Raw genomic sequence first — 19,559 nt, 5'->3', positions numbered from 1 at the left:
TGGCCTCGTAATATGTTCTCGGCCTGGACTACAGGCAATGGAAGTTCTTTGGACCATACGGACCACCATCCTTCTCCCACAACTATGGCAGAAGACCAAAGCAATAATTCAAACAGTGAAGGGGCACTCGACCCTTTAGTGTCAATGGGGCCTAACGACCATTCATTGAATATACCCCGAAGGTCCGAGCAAGAACAAAGACGAGATCCTGATATTTCAAAATCACTGGACACTTCAAAACAAGCAGAAGCTACCACTCAAGATCAGGCAGGCAAGAAGACTGACCGACACCAAGACAACGACGACCCATATAGCGACATTCTGCCGGAGATAGAGAGATTGCGAGTAATAAAGGACATCTATGATGAGTTGAACATACTGAAGGGTTTGGCAGAAGATCAAGAGCACGTATGGGAGCAGTTCTGGGGTCGTGACGTACTCGAAAACCGCGCTTTCAACTACGACACGCCATCTGAGGTAATCGAAGAGATCGACGAGATGCGCGAACAGGCCAAATCCGTCCTGGACGATCTCAATAGCCTCCTTGACCTCAAGCAAAAGCAAGCAAATATCAACGAGGCACAAAGCTCTCGAGACCAGAGCGATACCGTCATGGTCTTTACAACTATTACCATTCTCTTCGTGGGTCTCACATCAACATCATGTTCTATGCTTTGTGTTGCTCTATAGTCACTGACTTTATGGTCGATTCTTATAGCTCCCTGCCACTTTCCTGACCGGGCTATTCGCTTTGAACATCTCTAATTTCCCACATGAGGGGGATGAGCTCGCGTATAAAGGATCGTGGATATTCCCGATTACCAGTAAGAGGTCTCACTTGGATCTATATCTTATACGTGAGTTTGCTGACCATTCACGTTTTGACAGTCTTGGTCTCTCTTGGAACATCTGGGATTTTCTCATTGGTTGCATTTAATTTAAAGTGGTTCAGGAAATCCAGATGGGGCAGAAGGGATATTCACAGATCTGAGGCGGACACGGCGAGCAATACACAAAGAAAAGGGCTCCAGGAAGAAATAGGGTTACAAAGGGGAGAGGAAGCGCAGGAACAAGAACTATCACGGCGCTCGGAAGGCGTGATAAGTAGGGCGAGGAAGCGGTATGGACACAAGAGAACTAGGGACAGTCCGGCATAGACGGGATCTCAGGCAAATGAGTGACTATTGTTTCGACGAGCAAACAAATCACAGCGGCTGCTTCCTGTACCCGTTCGAATGTATATTCAAGTGTCAAAAGCAGGCGTAGATGTAGGCTGCTAAGTCTTGTCGTGCTTACGACCAGGATAGACAGCATCTCTTCTCCTCTGCTTCCACTTTGGCGCAGAATTATAATGGTGGCAGAAGCCGGGCCGAGTAAACAAGACGTTATATTTTCGTATAGGCAGTGGCCGTACGTATGGTCCCGCTGACTCAGATCTACACATTGTCTGGCATAGAATATCAGGTTTCCCAGCACAGATCAAACTAATCTGATATGTACATTTGCTGTAAATAACACCTACCAAACCACCTTTCTAGTTACCTAGGTTGAAGGGCTTACTACGTGGCCGGTTTCATACCCTGCGTCACGTGTCTGCCGTGAGCCCTGGCTACATTTAACAGTACCATGCAAAAAATGGTTTGCGTTATAGGTATTGCTCCTTATTAGCTACTGTCACAAAGGCTCGAATGCCCAGGGCATACTCCGTAAAATTGGGCAAGGACCAGACAAGCAAAGTTATTGAATTGAACAATGCAGACCTCCCTCTTCCACCGGAAATCGCGCCCAATCCCAAAGGATTAGCGTGTGCATACTACTTTCTGGCTTATTCTATAGAATAGCTAAGCCACGAGCGATAGAAGTAAGTCAGAATTCTTGATGAGCAGCGAAAAACATAGCATTAATGCTAAAGGAAGATTAGATGTCACATTACCCAAGACCTCATGCGATATATTTGTATCTACGAGCCATGTCTCACGCCAATTCTACAACAATAATCTTGATGATCTTGCAGCCGCTTGCTATTAGCAGCTGCCAGAAGATATCACTATCAAAGACTTTCCATTTTGCCCAGAAGGCCAAGAGGTAGACATGGACGGAACCGAAACGAAATGCTCAATCACATTGCCAGCCACCTTTTGTCACTAGCACAAATATCCCTAACAGGGCATGCGGATGGCCACGACTCACGATCTGCATTTGGTCCGGGTTCAAGGATACTCACAGCTTCAGACACTCGGACTCAGGCAAGGGACGAGTGGGCTACCTCACGGGGCGTCTTATACCGACTTTGCAGGACGGAGTGAGGAAGACCAGGATAATGATTTGATAGAGGTCGACCTCTCCACACCAATTGGGATGTACCTGACGCAAAATCCGCAATGCGGCTAAATTCCAATCCACGGGGTACAGATGCGAAAGATTTTATTATAGTGATCATAGATCTTATGGAATTAATATATGGACAGACAGTGTTGGTTTAGTAAATAAAGAAGTTAAAGATAGAAACAATTATTTACGACCAGGTGGCTAGGACTTAGGGCTAGATATGTATAGAGACAGCAGGAAGAATACAAAGGCGTTTTAAGGGTCACTACTGCGGTAAGGGGAATTAGAATCCGGTTTATAGCTGACTAGAGAGTACTCATATTATAAGGGTCAAGTGCATGACGAGGGAGACTTTATCTACATATGACTGGCGGCGACAATATCTATATATATTAGTAGATAATCTTACTTGCTAAGGTATATCTGGAGGGATACTGCGTAGGGCAAAGATATTCCAGGACTACTTCACTCCCGCTTTCAGCTTAATCACGTCTGCTCAAATCCGAGTTTTCCTAATATAAATTCGTTCTACTTCAACCTGGTCAATTGGCTTCCGTTGAATCCTCCATTGAGATGGGTCGTGCTCGAGGAGTAGGTACGTCGATGTAGTTTACCAACCGTCAGAAATCGAAGTAGCATTTACTTCCCTATAATTTAAGGAGACTAGGTATATCGGAAGATCCATTCTTGAACTAAGACCAAACCCATAGGAACCTGCCATTGTCCCTAACCCTAGCTGTAGCTCCAGACGAGCTTCATACAATCAATACAGACATAGCCATCCATGTAAACAAGGACTACCGCCTAGAAACTACACAGAAAACCCCCGACCTCAGCAGAAAATACAAACTGCCCAAAAACCGAAACACCGACAACCCCGCCGTAATCCACAAAATCACCTGGAAGAACCCCGTCGTGCGCGTCGTCGACGTATTCGTAAGACACATCCTATCAACTCCAGTAGCAGTCATCATGAGCGCAAGTAGCAGGTTACTAAAGACCCAAAGACAGACCAGCCCTGTGCGGAAATTGCGATAACTGTCGTCTGCTGATCTCTTCCCTGCACCCTCGTCATCTTCCTCGATCCATGGAGCCAGGGCCCGCTTCACGGTATTCTCGAACTGGCTGTCTATATCTGCCTGCGGTTTATCGATTTCTTCGATGAATTTCTTCTTATTCTCCTTGTCCTTCTGCACAGTAGCAGAGGGCAACGCCTCGGCCTTGTCAGACCCCTTCGTGCCCCATGATACATCATGCCAGTTGCAGAAGGCGTAAACCATGAGGATATTGATGCTCGTTGTCATTCCGAGGAAGTATGCCCAAGAACTCGTCAATATATGCCAGGGGTCCATGTATAATATGCTAGCGAGAATATAGATCCCGTATGTTGATGCCAATGCGATTAGAACGATCCCGCCGCCGGAAGAACTGATGAAGGAGGTGATGAACCCCGCCACGCCGTTCGTTGTATCGAAGTCGAGCATCCCGCCCGTGAAGACGTTGACGACGAGGTAGAAAGAGAGGACTAGGACGTAGGTCTGCACGAGGGAGAAGTAAATGAAGGAGATTGTGTAGGGGAGGACGACGCTGGGATATTTTTTAGTGGGGCGTTTGTGTTTGGGTTGGAGCGGAGAACTCACGCCTTCGGTCTGTTGCCCAATGCTAGCATGAATTGAAACATTAGAACCCACAGGTACCCGTATTTGAGAAAGTTGTTGACGATGGGGGATGCGGTGTTGCCAAAGGGCCAGCCGGTTTCGTTGTTGTGGCTGCTTGGGGTGCCGACTAGGTCCATGATTACCGAGCTTGTTAGCCAGTATGATGCTGTAAATCAAGTTAGTAACAGCTGCTATTCAAGAGGGCAGTGCAGAAATGCCCTGGTTTGACGGACGTACCTAAAGAAAACCAAGTCATAACAAGCTGACAAGAGTTATAAAGCAACTGCACATGCAAAAAGAACAGCCTGACAAGATTATGACCACTGCGATAGATCCGGCCAAAATGCATAGTCGCGTACAGACTCGCCGCAAACGAGCCATTCAGCCATCGTCGTCGCTGCGATATAAACTCTGCCGCTCCCTCAGGGACGTCCGTTTCGCCTTTTGCGGCCTTGACGTACCCCAAGTGCCACTTGAAGCCGGCCTTGGCGACGAGTTCAAAGCACAATATGCGGTCTTCTGCAAGAAACATGTTCTTTTTAAAGATATTCATCCCGTCAATGCCCTTTTTGCCGAGGCGCTGCGAGAGCGTATGGTCGCCATGGAAGTATTGCTCGAGGGGACGGCCGAGGATCGCGCGGTAGCGGTACGCAGAGAAGGCTCCTGGTAAGACACTTACATATCCAAAGGCGCTTTCGAGTGGTTTGTCGAGGATATTAGAGATTTTATACTCGAAGTTCTGCGCGGCGACTAGCGGGTTGGTGAAGACCTTGCGCCAGTGCCGTCCTAGCATTGCGTGGATCTCGCCGCATGCGCCGCCGAGAGTGTTGTCGTTGTAGAAGGCCTCCCACAGTGATAATAGGGACTTTGGGCCGGGCTTGGTGCCTGCATCTAGAAGGATCACGACCTCGGGGTTGAGAATCCGGCCAAATGCATTGAATAGCCAGCGGTGCGAATTGATCTTCTTGCTGTTCTTTTGTTTCAGGCAGAATATAAATTGAACTGGTGGGAGGGTGCTTGTGTCGGTGCCATGAGGTCGTACTAGTTGTTGGCTTGCTGTCACTGATAGTTGTGTGGTGTATTCGAACTGCAATGCTCTTGTAAGTATTCTGTGTGGCTTCGATAGATAGACAGATCCAGGCGCTTAGTGCACCAGAACATGTAAAGAAAAAACTCACCACATGAGCAACAGTCTCCCGTCCATCAACATCCTTCTTCATAATCCCGTCTTGGTAAACGCCTATAGTTGCAAGAACGTCCAAGACATTCTTATCACAGGGCTCAATTCCATCAAAGACCAGGCAAACTACGATCTTTTGCCATGCAGGACCCCCCTTGCTCCAGAACTCTGTCTTTTTGAGATTTACAATATCTCTTATATTCTGCATCACTCCGTGTAATGTGCGCGCAGTAAGAACTTTATCTTCGTTGTAGTAAGTCACTGCGATAAGGAGTTCTGTGTGCCGATTATAGATCGTTTGTCGAAGGTTATAGCCATTGCGGAGCGTGAATTCGTCTGGGTCGCAGGTTGCAGCGGTATCTATCATTTGCAACACTTTGTTAGCAAGTCGCGCACTCTGTCATTTGTGGAAAATCTGCTTGGGTTGGTAATCACCTACATCGCAAGTGTGTAAATTCCTCAGCAAACCCATCCTCAGCATCGCGGTAAGCCGGCTGTACGGCGTTTTGAATCGCACTTGGAACCGGGTAATCGCTGCTCAGAACAGTCCCCTTGATCAAATTGATCTTCCTTGTTCCATACCGCCTGAGGGAGTTGTAATTGCTGCGTTCTCTGGGGGACTTCTGCTCAGCCCTTGATGACGGTCTCGAGTCGAGAGGCGGTGCTCCAATGTTGAAGGAACCGGGGTCGTGCAGGGTATACCGTCGCAGTGAGTCTGGCTCTGAGGCAGTGGTGGAATCGGGGTAGGGACTGCTTGGGGAAGGAGTGGCGGTTGATCGTAAGAGAGACCTTTCTTGTTCGTCTAGCTCGTATGATTCGGAGTGCGCATGGCGCTAGGGAATCAGCGAGTGATGAATATAATGTGGGCTGTTGTAACTTACTGCGTGGTTGGGGTGTGAGGAGATATCTTCGCTGACGACAGGGAAGTAGGATGTGTCCCCAGCGTGTTTGCTATCCATACCTGCGGTGTTCGAAGCTTGAAGTCTGAAAGAAAGTCTAGAGAGACTGTCTTTGCAGTATTTAACCCAAAATGATATAGGCAGCACAGGCTAGTCATGTCAGAAGATAAGGTACCTGGAAACTGACCCTCAAGTGTGGCTTGGACTGATAAACTAGGTACGTCGTAGCCATTCTAAAATAAAAGTGAATTTGATAGGCCGACCATGGAATTCGGTACCTGAATAAGTCTTTTAAAAAAGCCCCGTCTGTGGGTGGGACTGCCCTAGGAAATCACAATGTCGGATGCTTGGAAAACTGGTCAGAATCAGGATCATCTGAATCCTGCATAGTAGCAATGCCATTCCCAAGAAAAACAACAGTGCAATCCTTGTGGCATGGTATACGCAATTGCCAGTACGTAGATAGGGCTAGCAGAGTGGATAGCCCCTCCTGGATCCCCACGATCGTGGGGATGTGTCCGCCACAATCCAATGGAATCTTGTTCGCACTGCCACGTTCGGAGTCGTCGTCAGTCAAGTTACCGAAATAGAATTGGCCTTCTCGGCTTGTGGGCCCGTCCAGTGCACTAGAACGCTTGAATGGAAGTCTTGAACTGCTCCGGTCTGAGCATCTCGGCCCTATCGGCAGGCCACGCACCATTCCATGGTTGAGTTTTCCGACATCCCGATATTCGGCAAATTGGATCGGTGTAGTTTGCCCAAAAAAAAAAGAAAAAAAAAACTAATGCTTTTGGAATGGGAGCCGCATGGTCCATGGTATGGATAGTGTGAATCTTCACCTTGATCAATGGATATTATAGCATGCCAACCGCGTCTCCTCGTATGGCGGACGCAGAAGCTGATGTTGGACTGGTAACAACACAGAATAATGAATGTCGAGACTAGTCCCGGGCAAGTATATATCCGGCTCAATGATCAGTTCTAGCTCGAGTATACCGCTTCATGCGACGGGCCACTCACAGACGCAATAGGAGTAGCCTCCAGCCACTGATCTACCCATATTATACCTAAATTACGCCATTCCAGCAATGGCGCTGTGGATCACAGCTGGTTCTCCCTTGGTTGCTCTTATGATAGCGTGAGCATGTCTTGAAAGCATCTTGATCGTTGTGTGAGACACGAAAAAGCCCCCAATGTGCGTTGCGATAGATGGGAAAGTTCTTCAGCCTTCTTACTAGTAGATCAGCTTGAATCAGAGTATTATTATTGCACTTGGACACAATCGGACTGTCGGGCTGCCGAGGACATCTTGAAACTCGCGAATCATGCCATTGCAGTCGTCCATTCACATTCACGTGAGAGATCACTCGAGCCAAAGCTGAGATGTGAATAGATCTGAGACATAACTTCGCCTACCAACTTTGTACCACATAACGCACCACAAATAGCAGATATTAACGTGGAGAAGTCTTATCCTGAGGCGCAGCAACCTGCAGGGTTAATCAACCCCCTATGTCAGCCACTTCAAACGTACGTACGAGTCAGAAAGCATCGTGGGGAAGGGGGCTGATTGAGAGCTTCTATTCCTGTCAGTGCTTAAGGATATTTCCGGTATGACGCAGAATCTAGGTATTACCCACTCTAGCTAGCACCCTGTGTTAATGCCTGTATTTTGAGCCCTGCGTCGAACATCTACCCATAGATATCTTTTGTGTTGGGACAACATATATCAATCATATCGAGACCATGATAGTCGCGGTTAGCCTCACGCTTTTGCACGGTGCCACGAAGCAATCATTGCCCCTAAGCATTGAAATCACACGCACATCTACACATGTACATCTACGCATCTACGCATCACTTGTCCCACGGTTTTAATATTTTATATAACTCAACTTCACCTACCATGCTCGCAACAAGGCCGACACTGACGCCACCTGCAACGCCCACAGCTGCGATACCAGCAGCCGTATCACCAGTGTCCTGCGCCCCCAAGTTATACGACATCCCAGCCAACCACCCTGCATGCGCGATGCCCAAGTCGAGCGCGTACAAAACCATCATGTCCACCTGCTGCGGCGCGGCACCTGTGCTCCCCAATTCAGAATGCAGCTACTACTGCCTCGCACTGGGCCAAACAGTCAACGACCTTGCGCACTGCCTTATTGATGGCTCTAAGGACAGACATGGACAAGTCTGGTGCAACGCCTACACGAATACAGATGCTGCAGAGGCAGAGGACGTGAGTATTACGCTGAGCCCGAGTCTAGTTCTGACGGACTCCAACCCTGAGAGTTCTGCGGAGGCAACCGAGACGGATCCAATGGATGAGGAGTTGGCCGACTTGGCTATTATCAACGGGGTACGGGAGCAACCTGTGAGCGTTACGAACGCGTTGCTGCTTTTACTAATGGTTCTCGGGGGTGTTATGCGGATTGCGCCTTGAATGTATTCATTTTTTTAGTTCAATAGTCTGGGCGTATATGTGCGAGCAGGCTTTGCTGAATTACTGTGTTCTTGAAATACTATGACCTTAGTAATCAGAATAAATGAATAATGTTGTTAATTTCCATACTGTTGTTGAATACAGCCATCAATTCAAACCACTGACGCTTGAGGATAGCCAGCTCTTTTAGGCAGTGTTTTTTCCGTGAATCCCTCTCAACTTTCTGCAGGATGCCCTAGGACTGGCCGACATGGCTTTAAAATGAGAGCAAGAAACACGTTAATTGTATCCCAACTTCCTCAATCACAACTTCCAGCCCATATTAACATGAATCGCCTGAACAGTCGTGTACGCCTCCAGCCCAGCCTCCCCCAACTCCCTTCCACTCCCATTCTGCTTGACCCCGCCAAAAGGAATCCTAAAATCACAATCCTGACTACTATTCACCCAGACCATGCCCGCCTGTATAGCCGGCGCAACACGCAAAGCCCTCTGGAGATCCGTCGTGAAAATAGCAGCCCCAAGCCCATAAACAGTATCGTTCGCGCGCCGAATCGCCTCCTCCTCAGTGCCGAAGCTCGGAATGCACACGACAGGCCCAAAAATCTCCTCCTGCCACACCGTCATCGTGTCGCTGACATCCGTGAAGACCGTGGGCTGGATAAAGAACCCTTTCCCATTGCCCGCCCATTGCTAGTGCTGCGCCCTCGGAGACGCCGACGTCGATTAGGGACCGGACGCGGTCGTATTGGGCTCGCGTGACTTGAGGGCCCTGGTAGACGGAGTCGTCCCACTGGTCACCGACTTTGGAGACGGTACGCACGGTCTCTAGGAATTGGGCGATGTATTCGGCGTAGAGGGATTCGTGCACGAGGATCCGTGATGTAGCGGTGCAGATCTGGCCTTGGTTTCTCATGATGCTCATGTGGCCCCACTGCAGCAAGGAAGACAGATGCGTTAGCAAGACAGTTCTTCATTGTGTAGTCGCAACCCCCCAGGCTGTCGTTGGTATGGGGTCATTTGGGGGCCCTGGGGGGGGATCTACCAGACCATCCCATCCCGTGCAGCCGCACAGCGAGCCCTGTACTCGATGAAAGAGAGATTCAACCTCGGCGATGTCTTCTACGTGGATCTGTGGCCTTTCCGTACCTCCTCCCCTCCCGCCTTCACAACCTGTCTTTGCTGACCGTCTCCTCCCAGGGTATACGATCATGATTATCTGCGACCCAGCCTTATTCTCGCAGGTTGCCCTCAAGCCCTCTCTCCCCAAGCATCCTACAGTCGGCAAGTTTCTCTCGAACCCCGTCGAACCCAGCCAGAGCATCGTCACCCAGGAAGGCCATGACTGGAAGACATGGCGCTCCTCCTTCAACGCAGGCTTCTCGTCTTCGAATCTGCAGACCTGTGTGCCCGCGATCGTGGAGGAGGTTGAGGTGTTTGTGAAGCTGCTAGAAAGCCGTGCCCAACGCAACACTTTGTTTCGCATGGAGCGGTTAACCACCAGACTGACCCTTGATATCATCGGCCGGGTGACCATGTATGTGTCCTCTTCCCTTGCAACCAACCCTGCCTAGCTGACCGTCTCCAGTGATGAACGCTTCCGGTGCCAAACTACCGCAAACCTCGTCATCCAAGCCTTCGAGGAGCTTGTCCGTCTTCTTCCCACGTCCAACTTCCCCAACCCTTTTGATGCGCTCAATGTGAAACGCAAGCTAGCCATCCGAAACAACACCCGCACCCTTGAGACCTATATCAGCCCGAACCTTGACAGGCACTTCTCGACCCGCGCCGAGCGCGTCAAGGACAAGATGGTTATTGACCGCCATCGACCACTACCTCAAGAACGAACTCAAGCTCAAAGACACCCACCAGGTCAAGACGCTTGATCCCACCTTCAAGTAAAGCGCCATCATCCAGATCAAAACCTTCCTCTTTGCCGGCCACGACACCACCAGCAGCACCATCTGCTACGCCTACTACTACCTCTCCAAGTCCTCAGAGTGTCTATCCACCATCCGGACAGAGCTAGACACCGTCCTAGGCAAAAACCGCACAGTCGCAGCGAGTCTCATCTCCAAGAACCCGCGATATTGAACAACCTCCCTTACACAACCGCCGTCATCAAGGAGACGCTTCGGCTCAGCCCACCAGCAAGCTCTCTCCGCCTCGGTCAGAAAGGGTAAACTACCCTCTTCCCACGTTCCCCAATATGCATGCTAACCCAACCGTCTACCCCAGCCACTACATCAAAGACCCAGAAACAGGCCGGGCCTACCCAACAGAAGGCTGCCTGGTATGGCCGATCAGCGTCGGTCTCCACCGACACGCCGCCACCTGGGGCCCCGACTCCAGCATATTCCGCCCAACACGCTTCCTCGAGACCTCTGCGAAATCAGCATCCATGCGCGACGCCTTCGTGCCCTTCTCGCGTGGCCCGCGCAACTGCATCGGACAGGACCTCGCGATGACGGAGGCGAAGATCATCCTTGCCCTGTCGATCCGCGAGTTCGACTTCTCGCCTGCGTTTGCGTAGCTGAAGAGTTTGAGGAGCGATGGGACCGGATATCCTTGTGACACCAGTGGTCCGCAGTCGCAGTTTGGAAACGAGGCGTATCAGATCCAGCTGGGGGCTGCGAAGCCTAGGGAGGGGATGCCTTGTCGGGTTTTCGCTATACGGAGCCAGTGATGTAGTTGTTCCGCTGCCCAAGTATACAGAGGTGCAGCGGTGTTGGTGCCGAGTCTGGACGGGACTTGTGAGGTGGAATGCCCTGGGGTCTCTTTATGGTGGATGAATGATGTATATGTACTTACGCCTTGGATTACTATCTACTTGTTTTGTTGTTTTGCGTTTACCTGCATCGCAAAAACTTAGTTGAACAAAATATGAATGAATTTGGTACTGCACCTCACTGTAGGCGAGTCCGTGCTTTCCAGCTCCTATGGCACTACGGTAGATTGAAGCTATGGCGCATATATAGAAGATATCTGCAGCCTTGTGTACACACAAGTCTTGTATTAGTCGACCAGTACTGGATAACCATTGGCTCCTGCCTTCTCTACAGTATTAAAAACTATTGTTTGTCACTCATCAGCCAGTAAAGAACCAGTCATGTTGATGGAATGCATAGAAATAGATTGACAGAGACAAAGACAATGGATAGATTCGTCAACCTGCTAATACTCTGCCGGTGGGTAATGGTCCGCCTGGCCCAGGGAGTTCTCTAGGATCAGACTCTTCCACCGATGCTCATCCAGCAAGAACGACTCTGGCAACCAGTCCGGCGGCGAGCCATCGCCCAGCATCATCTGCACCACAGCCTTCCCAGCAAGCCAGCAAACAGGCATCCCACCTCCGTTATATCCAACTGCAATTCACTCCCCATTCGGAGCACGGCCAGTGACACTCTGTGGCAGACTTCTAATCAAGGGCGAATGGTCGGACGTCATCCCCTGCACACCCGTCCAGACGCTGACCATCTTTGTTCGCTCTGCACTTTTCGACGCTCCGATAAGCTCGCACATCTTCCCCTGCAGATACGTCGCCGACCGCGGATCGGTGTCTGTATCGTCCCCGGTGAGCGTCTCATGAAGCGTACTGAACCCACCGCCGATGAGCCAGTGGCCAGAGAGCGCGTTCTGCTGCAAGTACAGCAGCGAGGTTGTCATTGCGTTCTTGTCCATCTGCGGCTTCTGCACAAGGGCCCATGAGTTCTGAGCACCTCTGTTGGGGGAGCCCGCGATGTCAAGCACCGTTACCGTCACACAGACTGGCCACATCAACCGGCGCAGCTGGGGGAGGGGGTGTCCTGTATACCCATTCGTGCAGTATACGACCTTGGATGCCCGAATCAGACCCCGGGGGTATGCAGGGTATAGGGGTGCGTCGGGTCCTCTGCCGTGCTGTGCGTCACCTCCGTGACTGGCGTGTTGGTCTCGATGGATAGGCGTGATGGGTACGAGTCGACGAGGGCCTGCCAGACGCTCGTGATGAATCTATACGGCCACAGCGCGTTTGCGAGATACTCGATTGCGTCGATGAGCCGGTGCAGGCCGTGCTCCTGTCGTATCAGAAACCGTCTCGGTCAGCCAGGTTCCGTCTCAATGCGCATTGCAGAACGGTAGGTAAATGGGAAATGTTAATGTCTCTCACCCGTAACGCCTGCTCTCCTTCATGACCACATGCTCTCGCCCAGCCTCAGGCCGCATAGCTTTATACTCCGCCACGCTCCTCTTCGCAGCCTCGAACGCCTCGGGGTCTGTAAACGAATGGACGCGTTTCGGCCTTGAGCAGCGTCTCAAACTGCCCGAACCCTGTGGCAGCCGTCATTAGTGATCAGCGGTTGGGTTGGATTTGGATTTCCGGGGCTGCGTACGGATGAGCTTTGGGGGCGCCTCTGTCCGGTCCATCATCTCCATCACTTGCTTCAAGCGCAGATGGATTATTGTGACGTGTAGATAGATCTACCCTTTTTTTCCAGCTGAATTGTGGGTGTCGCCATTAATAATGTTATCGTGACGGTGGCCCACACCACGCCATACAATCCACATGCACTGGCTGCAAATTCGCCGTCGGAGAATATACCATGACTCACAATAGTGATGCCATGCTTTTACCCAACCCTCTGGCTACGGCCCCATGGTCATACTCGCAGCCATCGTATGCTACAATACGATAGTAAGGACGATGCGTCCCCTGCAAGTGCGCAGGCAATTTCACGTCCAACTACTTTAAACCACACAGATACCACATGAGCCAGGCATTTTGAGTGGGAGACAGGTGTTCAAGCCAGGGACACGGCCGACGCTGTTATTTTAAATACGGCAGAAAACGTACCGTGGGAATATATCAGGGTGTTTTCTTGCCTGTAAATCTTGCTAGTCGGCGCAGATGATCTGCCATCGGTTGCAATCGACCATGAATATATAGATTCACCCCAAGCGGGCTACATGCATGACTCTCCAGAATTGAAACTTCCTCGCCCTTGTAAGCCACCACCATTGATAGCCGATGCGCACTGACCAGCATCGTAGGTGTATCTCCCCCGCCCCCTCAACGCCTCCACAACTGTCTCTGTATCCACCGCGCTCGTCGCCCCATCCTGACTCTGCTTTCTAAGTGCCAGAAAGGCATGGAGGAGCCCTATCAGGGAGCACACCTACGCATGCAGGCCTTATCAAGTGCCAGGATTCCCCAGGTCTTGGTCGAATTCGTGGTCTTACCCTTTTCAGTAGGGGAAGCCGCGATCCATCCATGATGCAATCAACGCAGGAGCCTGCGTTGATAACAACGCCTGTCATAAATATCCACCCGCTGTTACGAGATGGCATGACATGAATCAATAGTCTGTTGCACTCCATCACGGAACCCCCATCTAGCGTCTGTCCCAGAGGGCTTCAGCACTCCACCTGGCACGGTGCGGCTACTTGATGGTATGCCCTGGATACTGCCGCTGGATCAACCGGGCTCATTGCTGATGGATGCACGCAGAGACTGGGTACATGCAAACGACCGCACTCGTGCGGCAGCCAGCGGCTTCGATGGATCCAAAAGACCCCCTGGTATGTATGCCCTGTCCGTGGCAATCGAAGACTGGCTAGGTGCCGGGTACGTAATATTTGAGTCACCTTGATATGTTTAGCCCTGTCGGTGGGTACTGAATGTGTTGACTCCTTTACGGCTGAAAGATAGTCTCAAAATTGTGAAGATGGGAATTCAGCAGAGTGGAAGGTCTGCTAGCTGCGAACGCGCACTTGTCATTAAGATTAAGCATAGGGCGTTCCTGCAGACTCTATCCTAATCGAATTAAGCAAGGGCAATGTCCGCACTAAACGTCACTTAACCCGCTTTAATATAACTCTATTCAGTTAGTTTCTCCACTACTGAAACCGATATCGCTGCCTAGGGTGTTCAAGGTTGAGGACGGCACATGTGGCGACTGGCGAGTGATTGGCAGTGGCTGGTCAGAACTTTTTATACCACGATGGCAAAACATCAATTGTTTCAGCCAGCATGTTGTGCAATGATGACGGTATGTGCAGTGTACTTTCAGGTAATCTCGCCTCAGAGCGCCCCCAACTGATCTGCCTGGAAAGTCACGTAATGACATCGAGGGTTGTCGTATGCGGTCAGCTCCATGGTTCGTCCAAAGACCGCCCCATGTAGGCCCACGGGGCCGTGATACTTTAGTCAATTCGATAATCCCCACCACCAGGGTATGTTTATTCCAATTCCGAGATCACGGTCACAGATAAAGAGTAAAAAGCCTCGAACCGAGTCGAAACAGCGGTTCCTGCAGAAAGCGCAAGGAAGGCCATGGCCTGAGCGCAGATCGCCGGAATTCGCGTTTGCCGAGAAAAACAGTCAAGACGACGATGGCTGCGACTATTGCCTTGGGCCTGACGATCGAACCTGTCAGGTCCAGCCTGTAAGCGCCAGGGATTCGTGCAGCAGCAGACCCTGCCCCACTGACACGGCTTAAGCATCTTATCAATCACCGTCAGGGCGGGTCAGTATATGAAGATCAGCCCCGTTGAGCATTCCTATTAGGGCTGCATGGCCGGGCCAAGTCCACATGGCTTTGATGATCCTTCCATTCTTAACCTTCTTCCATGGTCTCAACGTTAGGCGCCTATCTTTTGGCAAGTGGGTACCTACACCGCAGCAACTGGCAAGTCAATCGATCGTCAACACGCCCAACCTTTTCCCAGCCTGCTTTGGGTCTGACTCTGAGTTGGACTTCCCGCTCCTGCCGCTGGCTTGAGGACCTTACAAGGGCTCTTGCAAGCTATAAAGAAGCTCTTCCTCCCCTCCTCGACCCGCTCTCCTTCCATCAATTCAATCCTTCCTCCGTCAGACAACAATCTTCTTCACTCCTCAAGATGAAGTTCACCGCTGTTGCCTCCCTCAGCATGCTAGGCTGCGCCCTCGCCCTGCCAGCCCCCCAATTCCCCGGCTTCCCTCCCCAGGGCCCTCCCCCCTCTGACCTGCCAACACCCTCGCCCTCCGGTCCCGCTCCAACCCCATCCAGCTTCGCTCCCTTCGAAGCCCGCGATTTCACCGGCACTCCCTCGCCTACTCCCTCGGGCCCCGCTCCCACCGGATTCCCCGGCTTCCCTCCCTTCCCCGAGGACGGCCCCGGCTTTGAGAAGCGCCAGTTTGGCTTCCCTCCTCCGCCTCCTTCCGGTACTCCCACACCCACCGCTACCCCCAGCGTCTTCTTCAAACGCCAGTTCGGTTTCCCTGAGGAGCCCAGCAGCACGCCTCCTCCTTTCCCTCCTGCTCCTACTGAGACACCTGGGGAGTTTGCCAAGCGTCAGTTTGGATTCCCTCCTCCACCTCCTCCTTCTGGTTCTCCCACTCCTTCCGCTACTCCTAGCGTCTTCGTCAAGCGCCAGTTTGGGTTCCCTCCCCCTCCTCCTTCTGCTACTCCTATCGAGACCCCCTCTGGCTTTGCTAAGCGCCAGTTTGGGTTCCCTGTGCCTACTGGGTTCCCTACCCCTCCTCCCGCTGGTCCCACATCCTCTCCCAGCGGAGGTTTCTAAATTATCTCTTGATGGGATGATTGTTACGACTATGATCGAATGAGAACGGGAATGATATTCGAATGGAATCAAATGAGAGCACTGACGAGCGAATGACAAACATGCGACGTCGGTGCGGAGGAGGTGGGGTAGATTGTTGCGATATTATGCGATCTAGTGGGTGTGGTTATTTGGTGGAAGGATGGAACTGCGTTGATTTGGTAGGAACAGGTAGTTGGTTGAATGTATGCAGTTCCAGAGTGGAATGTCAATGTATGAGTATATCCAGTGATAGTCCTTCTTCTGTTCGAGATAAAGTAGGCATCCTGACCATAAGCAAGATGCTACTCCAGTGTCAGACTAAGTCAATCAGGAATCTCACCCAATCATTATAGATTATTGCCGTAATGAGCTGCAAGGGTCTAAGGCTGCAGTTGCTGGACATTTAGCTTAGCCCCGGTACATCAAACCCTAACTCCCGACAACTCCCTGGTATAGGCCAGTTTACGAGACCAAGAATCAGATTCCAGCATACTTGGCTGTTGTACTTCCCACAATACAATTATTATAGCGGTGCTCTAAATTGATTACCTTGTACAGAGTAAGCATTGGTCTGAGATCTAGTTAGTTAGAGTAGAGGTTGACTCACACTGCCCCATCAGCACCACAGTGGGTCAACCCTGCTGCTAAGCTTCCATCTCCAAAACTTGCAGGTGGCTTTGGGTAGAAGTCCAGACGTGTCTCGAATTTTGGTGAGAGCATAGTACATAGTGACGCGACGGACGATCGATCCCAGCCTCCCCATGTTGGACCACATTGCACGGGCGTTAAGTGTCGCAAATGAAACTGTCGATTGATTCCACCTTTATGGTATAAAACTATTGACAACATATTTTGTGATTAGCCCGTGTTGAGCCCCAGGAGATTGCTAGGTGTGGGTGAGTCACTGCCTCCAACTGCAGGTGCCGCCCGACTGCGCTCTCCTTTACTTCACTTACTTCTATCGCCGACTTATTGGCTTTTGTGTCGACTGTTTGTCTATCCTCTCTTGCGCTATTCTTGCTGTGTCATAGGCGCTTCCCTTCGTTGGTTCGCAACATCACGCTAGGCAGCAACATGAGATTCGTCCAAGAGCCTCTACGGGTCCCCACAGCCTGAGTCCCACTTCCACACGCCGCACTACCATAGGATGCGCAATCCTCTAGCCGCTTATCGTGACAGGAACAGGACATGAAAGTCGGGAGTTGAGACTCAGGACACTCGGGCCTTGACCTCTAACCATCCGGATCGACTCCGACAGAAATTAGTCAAAGGATAAGCTTGTTCTTGTCCGACTAGCAAGGTTATCTTACAAGAACGAAGATATTGAACCATGGCTTCTATCACGTCTCTACCGATTGAGATCTTCGATCAAATATGCAACCTACTGGGTCCCAAGGAGATATACTCACTTCGCCTATGCTGCAAGGCACTTGCGTTGAAGACATATGACTATTTTGGTGCGCAAAACTTTGGGCAAGTCTATATTGCTCTCACGAGCGATGGACTGCAGTTTCTCGAGGATTTGGCTGGTCATGAGCGTCTGAGGACATATGTTACGGTAGGCAATTGATAGTCTATTATGATCAGGGTTACGGCTGACTGGATCTAGGAATTATGGATTCTGCCCGGCCTTTTCTACGGAAAATACGCTTTGACGTATCGAGATATTGTCTGTTACGATGAAGAACACCCAGAGCCCAAGCCTGCTGCAACCCCCAGTTTTTCAAGGCGTAGGCCTCCGTCCGAATATCTTTCCCAAGCAATCTCTTGTATGCGATCCGTAAACCCACCCAAAATGTCAGCAACGTCATTCGAATGGATAATGGGCAAGAGCCGGGGTTTACAGTTGCCCTCCAGCGAGAAACATTATCGAAGATATCAGGACACAGTTTCTGACCACTTTCGAGTTATACTGGGATCTGCTGAAGACACCAGTGATAGCCTGCACACTCGACTTCAAGAGACACTGGCAAGATGCCTGTCTTGCCTTCCCAGCCTTTGCGCGGTAGGGCTAAGGAATCTGTTTGACAAGTCACCACCCTATGGTCAAGGGGAGGCAAATAGAAATGCTACAGGGGTTCGAAAATTGACAAGGAAGCTTGTGTTCAACCCTGCTGACCCAGGAATACATCTTGGTATATTCCGGCCAGGTGAAACCGAATTCAGGCCTGGTATTCTCCAATCTCACCTGTTTACATCTCTAATGCTGGCAATTGGCACCTCAGGTGCTCACATCTCGACTCTTGAGACCGGGAGCCTCATGGTAGATGATGGGTTGCCCTTGACATCCACAGAAGAGGACACACTCCGCCCGTTCGTCCATCACCTCCGCAGCTTATCCTTAACAATTACTTCTGCCCAAGGCCAAAGGGTAGAGCGATCTCGTCTACAGAGCCAAGAGGCTGAAGTGGCGCCCAAGCTACAAACCTACACAGCGTGGAGCGAAAGAAAGACCTTAGATTCCCGACTGCTGCCCTTTTTTGCCGAAGCGAGCCCCAATCTGGAAACCCTGAATCTGTCAGCACAACCCAGCTATATAGGTAACCTGCCCCCGCGCGAAGACAGAAGCGGGCTTGATTACGCAGACGCCCATTTCACCTACATCGCACACAACTTCCACTTCACGCGTCTGTCTGCCCTCTCGCTATGGGAAATTTCCACTACTGTCCCTGTATTCAAAACGTTCATGGGAAGCGCGCGAACCACGCTTAAAGAGCTGAGTATCGAGCATGTGCGCTGGACCAACGATAGATATTTCGGACAGCCAGACCGCAGAAGAGATCCCGGTCTTCATCAGGCTCGGGGGCTGGAAGCAGTACATGTTGCTCGTCAGGTGTTTGCTTACCTCCGAGAGTGGTCTGGTCTTGAACATTTGCGGGTCTCAGCTTGGCTATATCAGGCGCGCGGACTGAGGTTTCGCGAAGCCGATGATGAGAGGGGGATGGAGTGTGTTTATGACAAGCGGCGAAGTGATATTTCTTTGCGGGAGTGGATTGATCAGCTTCAGATTGAAGCCTCGAGATATTGATTTATGTCTAGCTGCAACTGCATTAGTCTTTATGGGATACATCATATAGCACATATTTTATATGCTTACACTTACGCCCTAATCAATCAAGGCCACTGTATCTCTGGGAGTCCTATTCCAACACACATGGGTTAAACAAATATCCACATGGCGACCAATGAACACATCCAACTAGAAGGTCCTCGGTGCAGGAGATGCATAGTACTCAGTCCTATCTACGAGCCTAGGCTTATCCCTACATACCTGGCGTGGTTATCCTTGCCTCGAGGGCAGTTTTACTGACAGCTCAGGTATACCTAGACGCCGTCTCGTACATCGAGTCATTTCCTCCTTGGCCGCTAAGGTCAATTCCAGTGATATGCGTCAGTGAAAGCCGTTATACCTTGTTGTAATTGTAGGGCTCCCCTAGGGCCAATTAACCCATCCCCATCCCCACCCCCAAGATAATCTAAGCAAC

General features: G+C 50.8%; 8 protein-coding genes across 8 annotated transcripts; 5 read left to right on the top strand and 3 right to left on the bottom strand.

Annotated features, from left to right (window-relative positions):
* Positions 1 to 84: 84 nt before the first annotated feature.
* BDV14DRAFT_199415 (uncharacterized protein) lies at positions 85 to 690 on the top strand (the record flags this gene model as incomplete). The annotated part of the gene is made up of 1 exon (XM_073773247.1): positions 85 to 690. The coding sequence occupies one exon, from the start codon at positions 85 to 87 to the stop codon at positions 688 to 690; it is 606 nt and encodes a 201-aa protein (XP_073628927.1).
* Positions 691 to 3,052: 2,362 nt separating this feature from the next.
* Positions 3,053 to 6,125, bottom strand: BDV14DRAFT_208445 (chitin synthase; the record flags this gene model as incomplete). The annotated part of the gene is made up of 6 exons (XM_073775399.1): positions 3,053 to 3,915; positions 3,969 to 4,152; positions 4,224 to 5,073; positions 5,165 to 5,526; positions 5,606 to 5,999; positions 6,048 to 6,125. The coding sequence occupies 6 exons, from the start codon at positions 6,123 to 6,125 to the stop codon at positions 3,126 to 3,128; spliced, it is 2,658 nt and encodes an 885-aa protein (XP_073628926.1). The 3' UTR covers positions 3,053 to 3,125.
* Positions 6,126 to 7,971: 1,846 nt separating this feature from the next.
* BDV14DRAFT_199413 (uncharacterized protein) lies at positions 7,972 to 8,511 on the top strand (the record flags this gene model as incomplete). Its single annotated transcript, XM_073773246.1, has 1 exon — positions 7,972 to 8,511. The coding sequence occupies one exon, from the start codon at positions 7,972 to 7,974 to the stop codon at positions 8,509 to 8,511; it is 540 nt and encodes a 179-aa protein (XP_073628925.1).
* A 303-nt stretch (positions 8,512 to 8,814) lies between these two features.
* Positions 8,815 to 9,427, bottom strand: BDV14DRAFT_199412 (Aldehyde/histidinol dehydrogenase; the record flags this gene model as incomplete). Its single annotated transcript, XM_073773245.1, has 2 exons — positions 8,815 to 9,123; positions 9,182 to 9,427. 2 exons carry the CDS (start codon positions 9,425 to 9,427, stop codon positions 8,815 to 8,817), a joined length of 555 nt encoding a protein of 184 aa, XP_073628924.1.
* A 1,293-nt stretch (positions 9,428 to 10,720) lies between these two features.
* Positions 10,721 to 11,044, top strand: BDV14DRAFT_199410 (cytochrome P450; the record flags this gene model as incomplete). Its single annotated transcript, XM_073773244.1, has 1 exon — positions 10,721 to 11,044. One exon carries the CDS (start codon positions 10,721 to 10,723, stop codon positions 11,042 to 11,044), a length of 324 nt encoding a protein of 107 aa, XP_073628923.1.
* An 839-nt stretch (positions 11,045 to 11,883) lies between these two features.
* On the bottom strand, positions 11,884 to 12,927 carry BDV14DRAFT_199409 (uncharacterized protein; the record flags this gene model as incomplete). The annotated part of the gene is made up of 4 exons (XM_073773243.1): positions 11,884 to 12,345; positions 12,423 to 12,569; positions 12,728 to 12,822; positions 12,885 to 12,927. The coding sequence occupies 4 exons, from the start codon at positions 12,925 to 12,927 to the stop codon at positions 11,884 to 11,886; spliced, it is 747 nt and encodes a 248-aa protein (XP_073628922.1).
* Positions 12,928 to 15,390: 2,463 nt separating this feature from the next.
* Positions 15,391 to 16,053, top strand: BDV14DRAFT_199408 (uncharacterized protein; the record flags this gene model as incomplete). The annotated part of the gene is made up of 1 exon (XM_073773242.1): positions 15,391 to 16,053. The coding sequence occupies one exon, from the start codon at positions 15,391 to 15,393 to the stop codon at positions 16,051 to 16,053; it is 663 nt and encodes a 220-aa protein (XP_073628921.1).
* A 962-nt stretch (positions 16,054 to 17,015) lies between these two features.
* Positions 17,016 to 19,154, top strand: BDV14DRAFT_49766 (uncharacterized protein). The gene is made up of 2 exons (XM_073776913.1): positions 17,016 to 17,632; positions 17,684 to 19,154. The coding sequence occupies exons 1-2, from the start codon at positions 17,405 to 17,407 to the stop codon at positions 19,100 to 19,102; spliced, it is 1,647 nt and encodes a 548-aa protein (XP_073628920.1). The 5' UTR covers positions 17,016 to 17,404; the 3' UTR covers positions 19,103 to 19,154.
* Positions 19,155 to 19,559: the final 405 nt, after the last annotated feature.

This window comes from Aspergillus stella-maris (assembly GCF_047715825.1).
Source record: "Aspergillus stella-maris strain CBS 113639 unplaced genomic scaffold BDV14scaffold_22, whole genome shotgun sequence".
In the NCBI taxonomy this organism is placed as follows: Eukaryota; Fungi; Ascomycota; class Eurotiomycetes; order Eurotiales; family Aspergillaceae; genus Aspergillus; species Aspergillus stella-maris.
Note: the sequence above shows the minus strand (reverse complement) of the source record. Positions and strands in the feature narration are given on the sequence as shown.

Excerpts from the sequence above, each read along its gene's own strand:
- BDV14DRAFT_49766 (XM_073776913.1), top strand. The coding sequence starts at position 17,405 with ATGGCTTCTATCACGTCTCTACCGATTGAGATCTTCGATCAAATATGC. Across the intron at positions 17,633-17,683 it reads GTCTGAGGACATATGTTACG|GAATTATGGATTCTGCCCGG; the intron begins GTAGGCAATTGA and ends GACTGGATCTAG.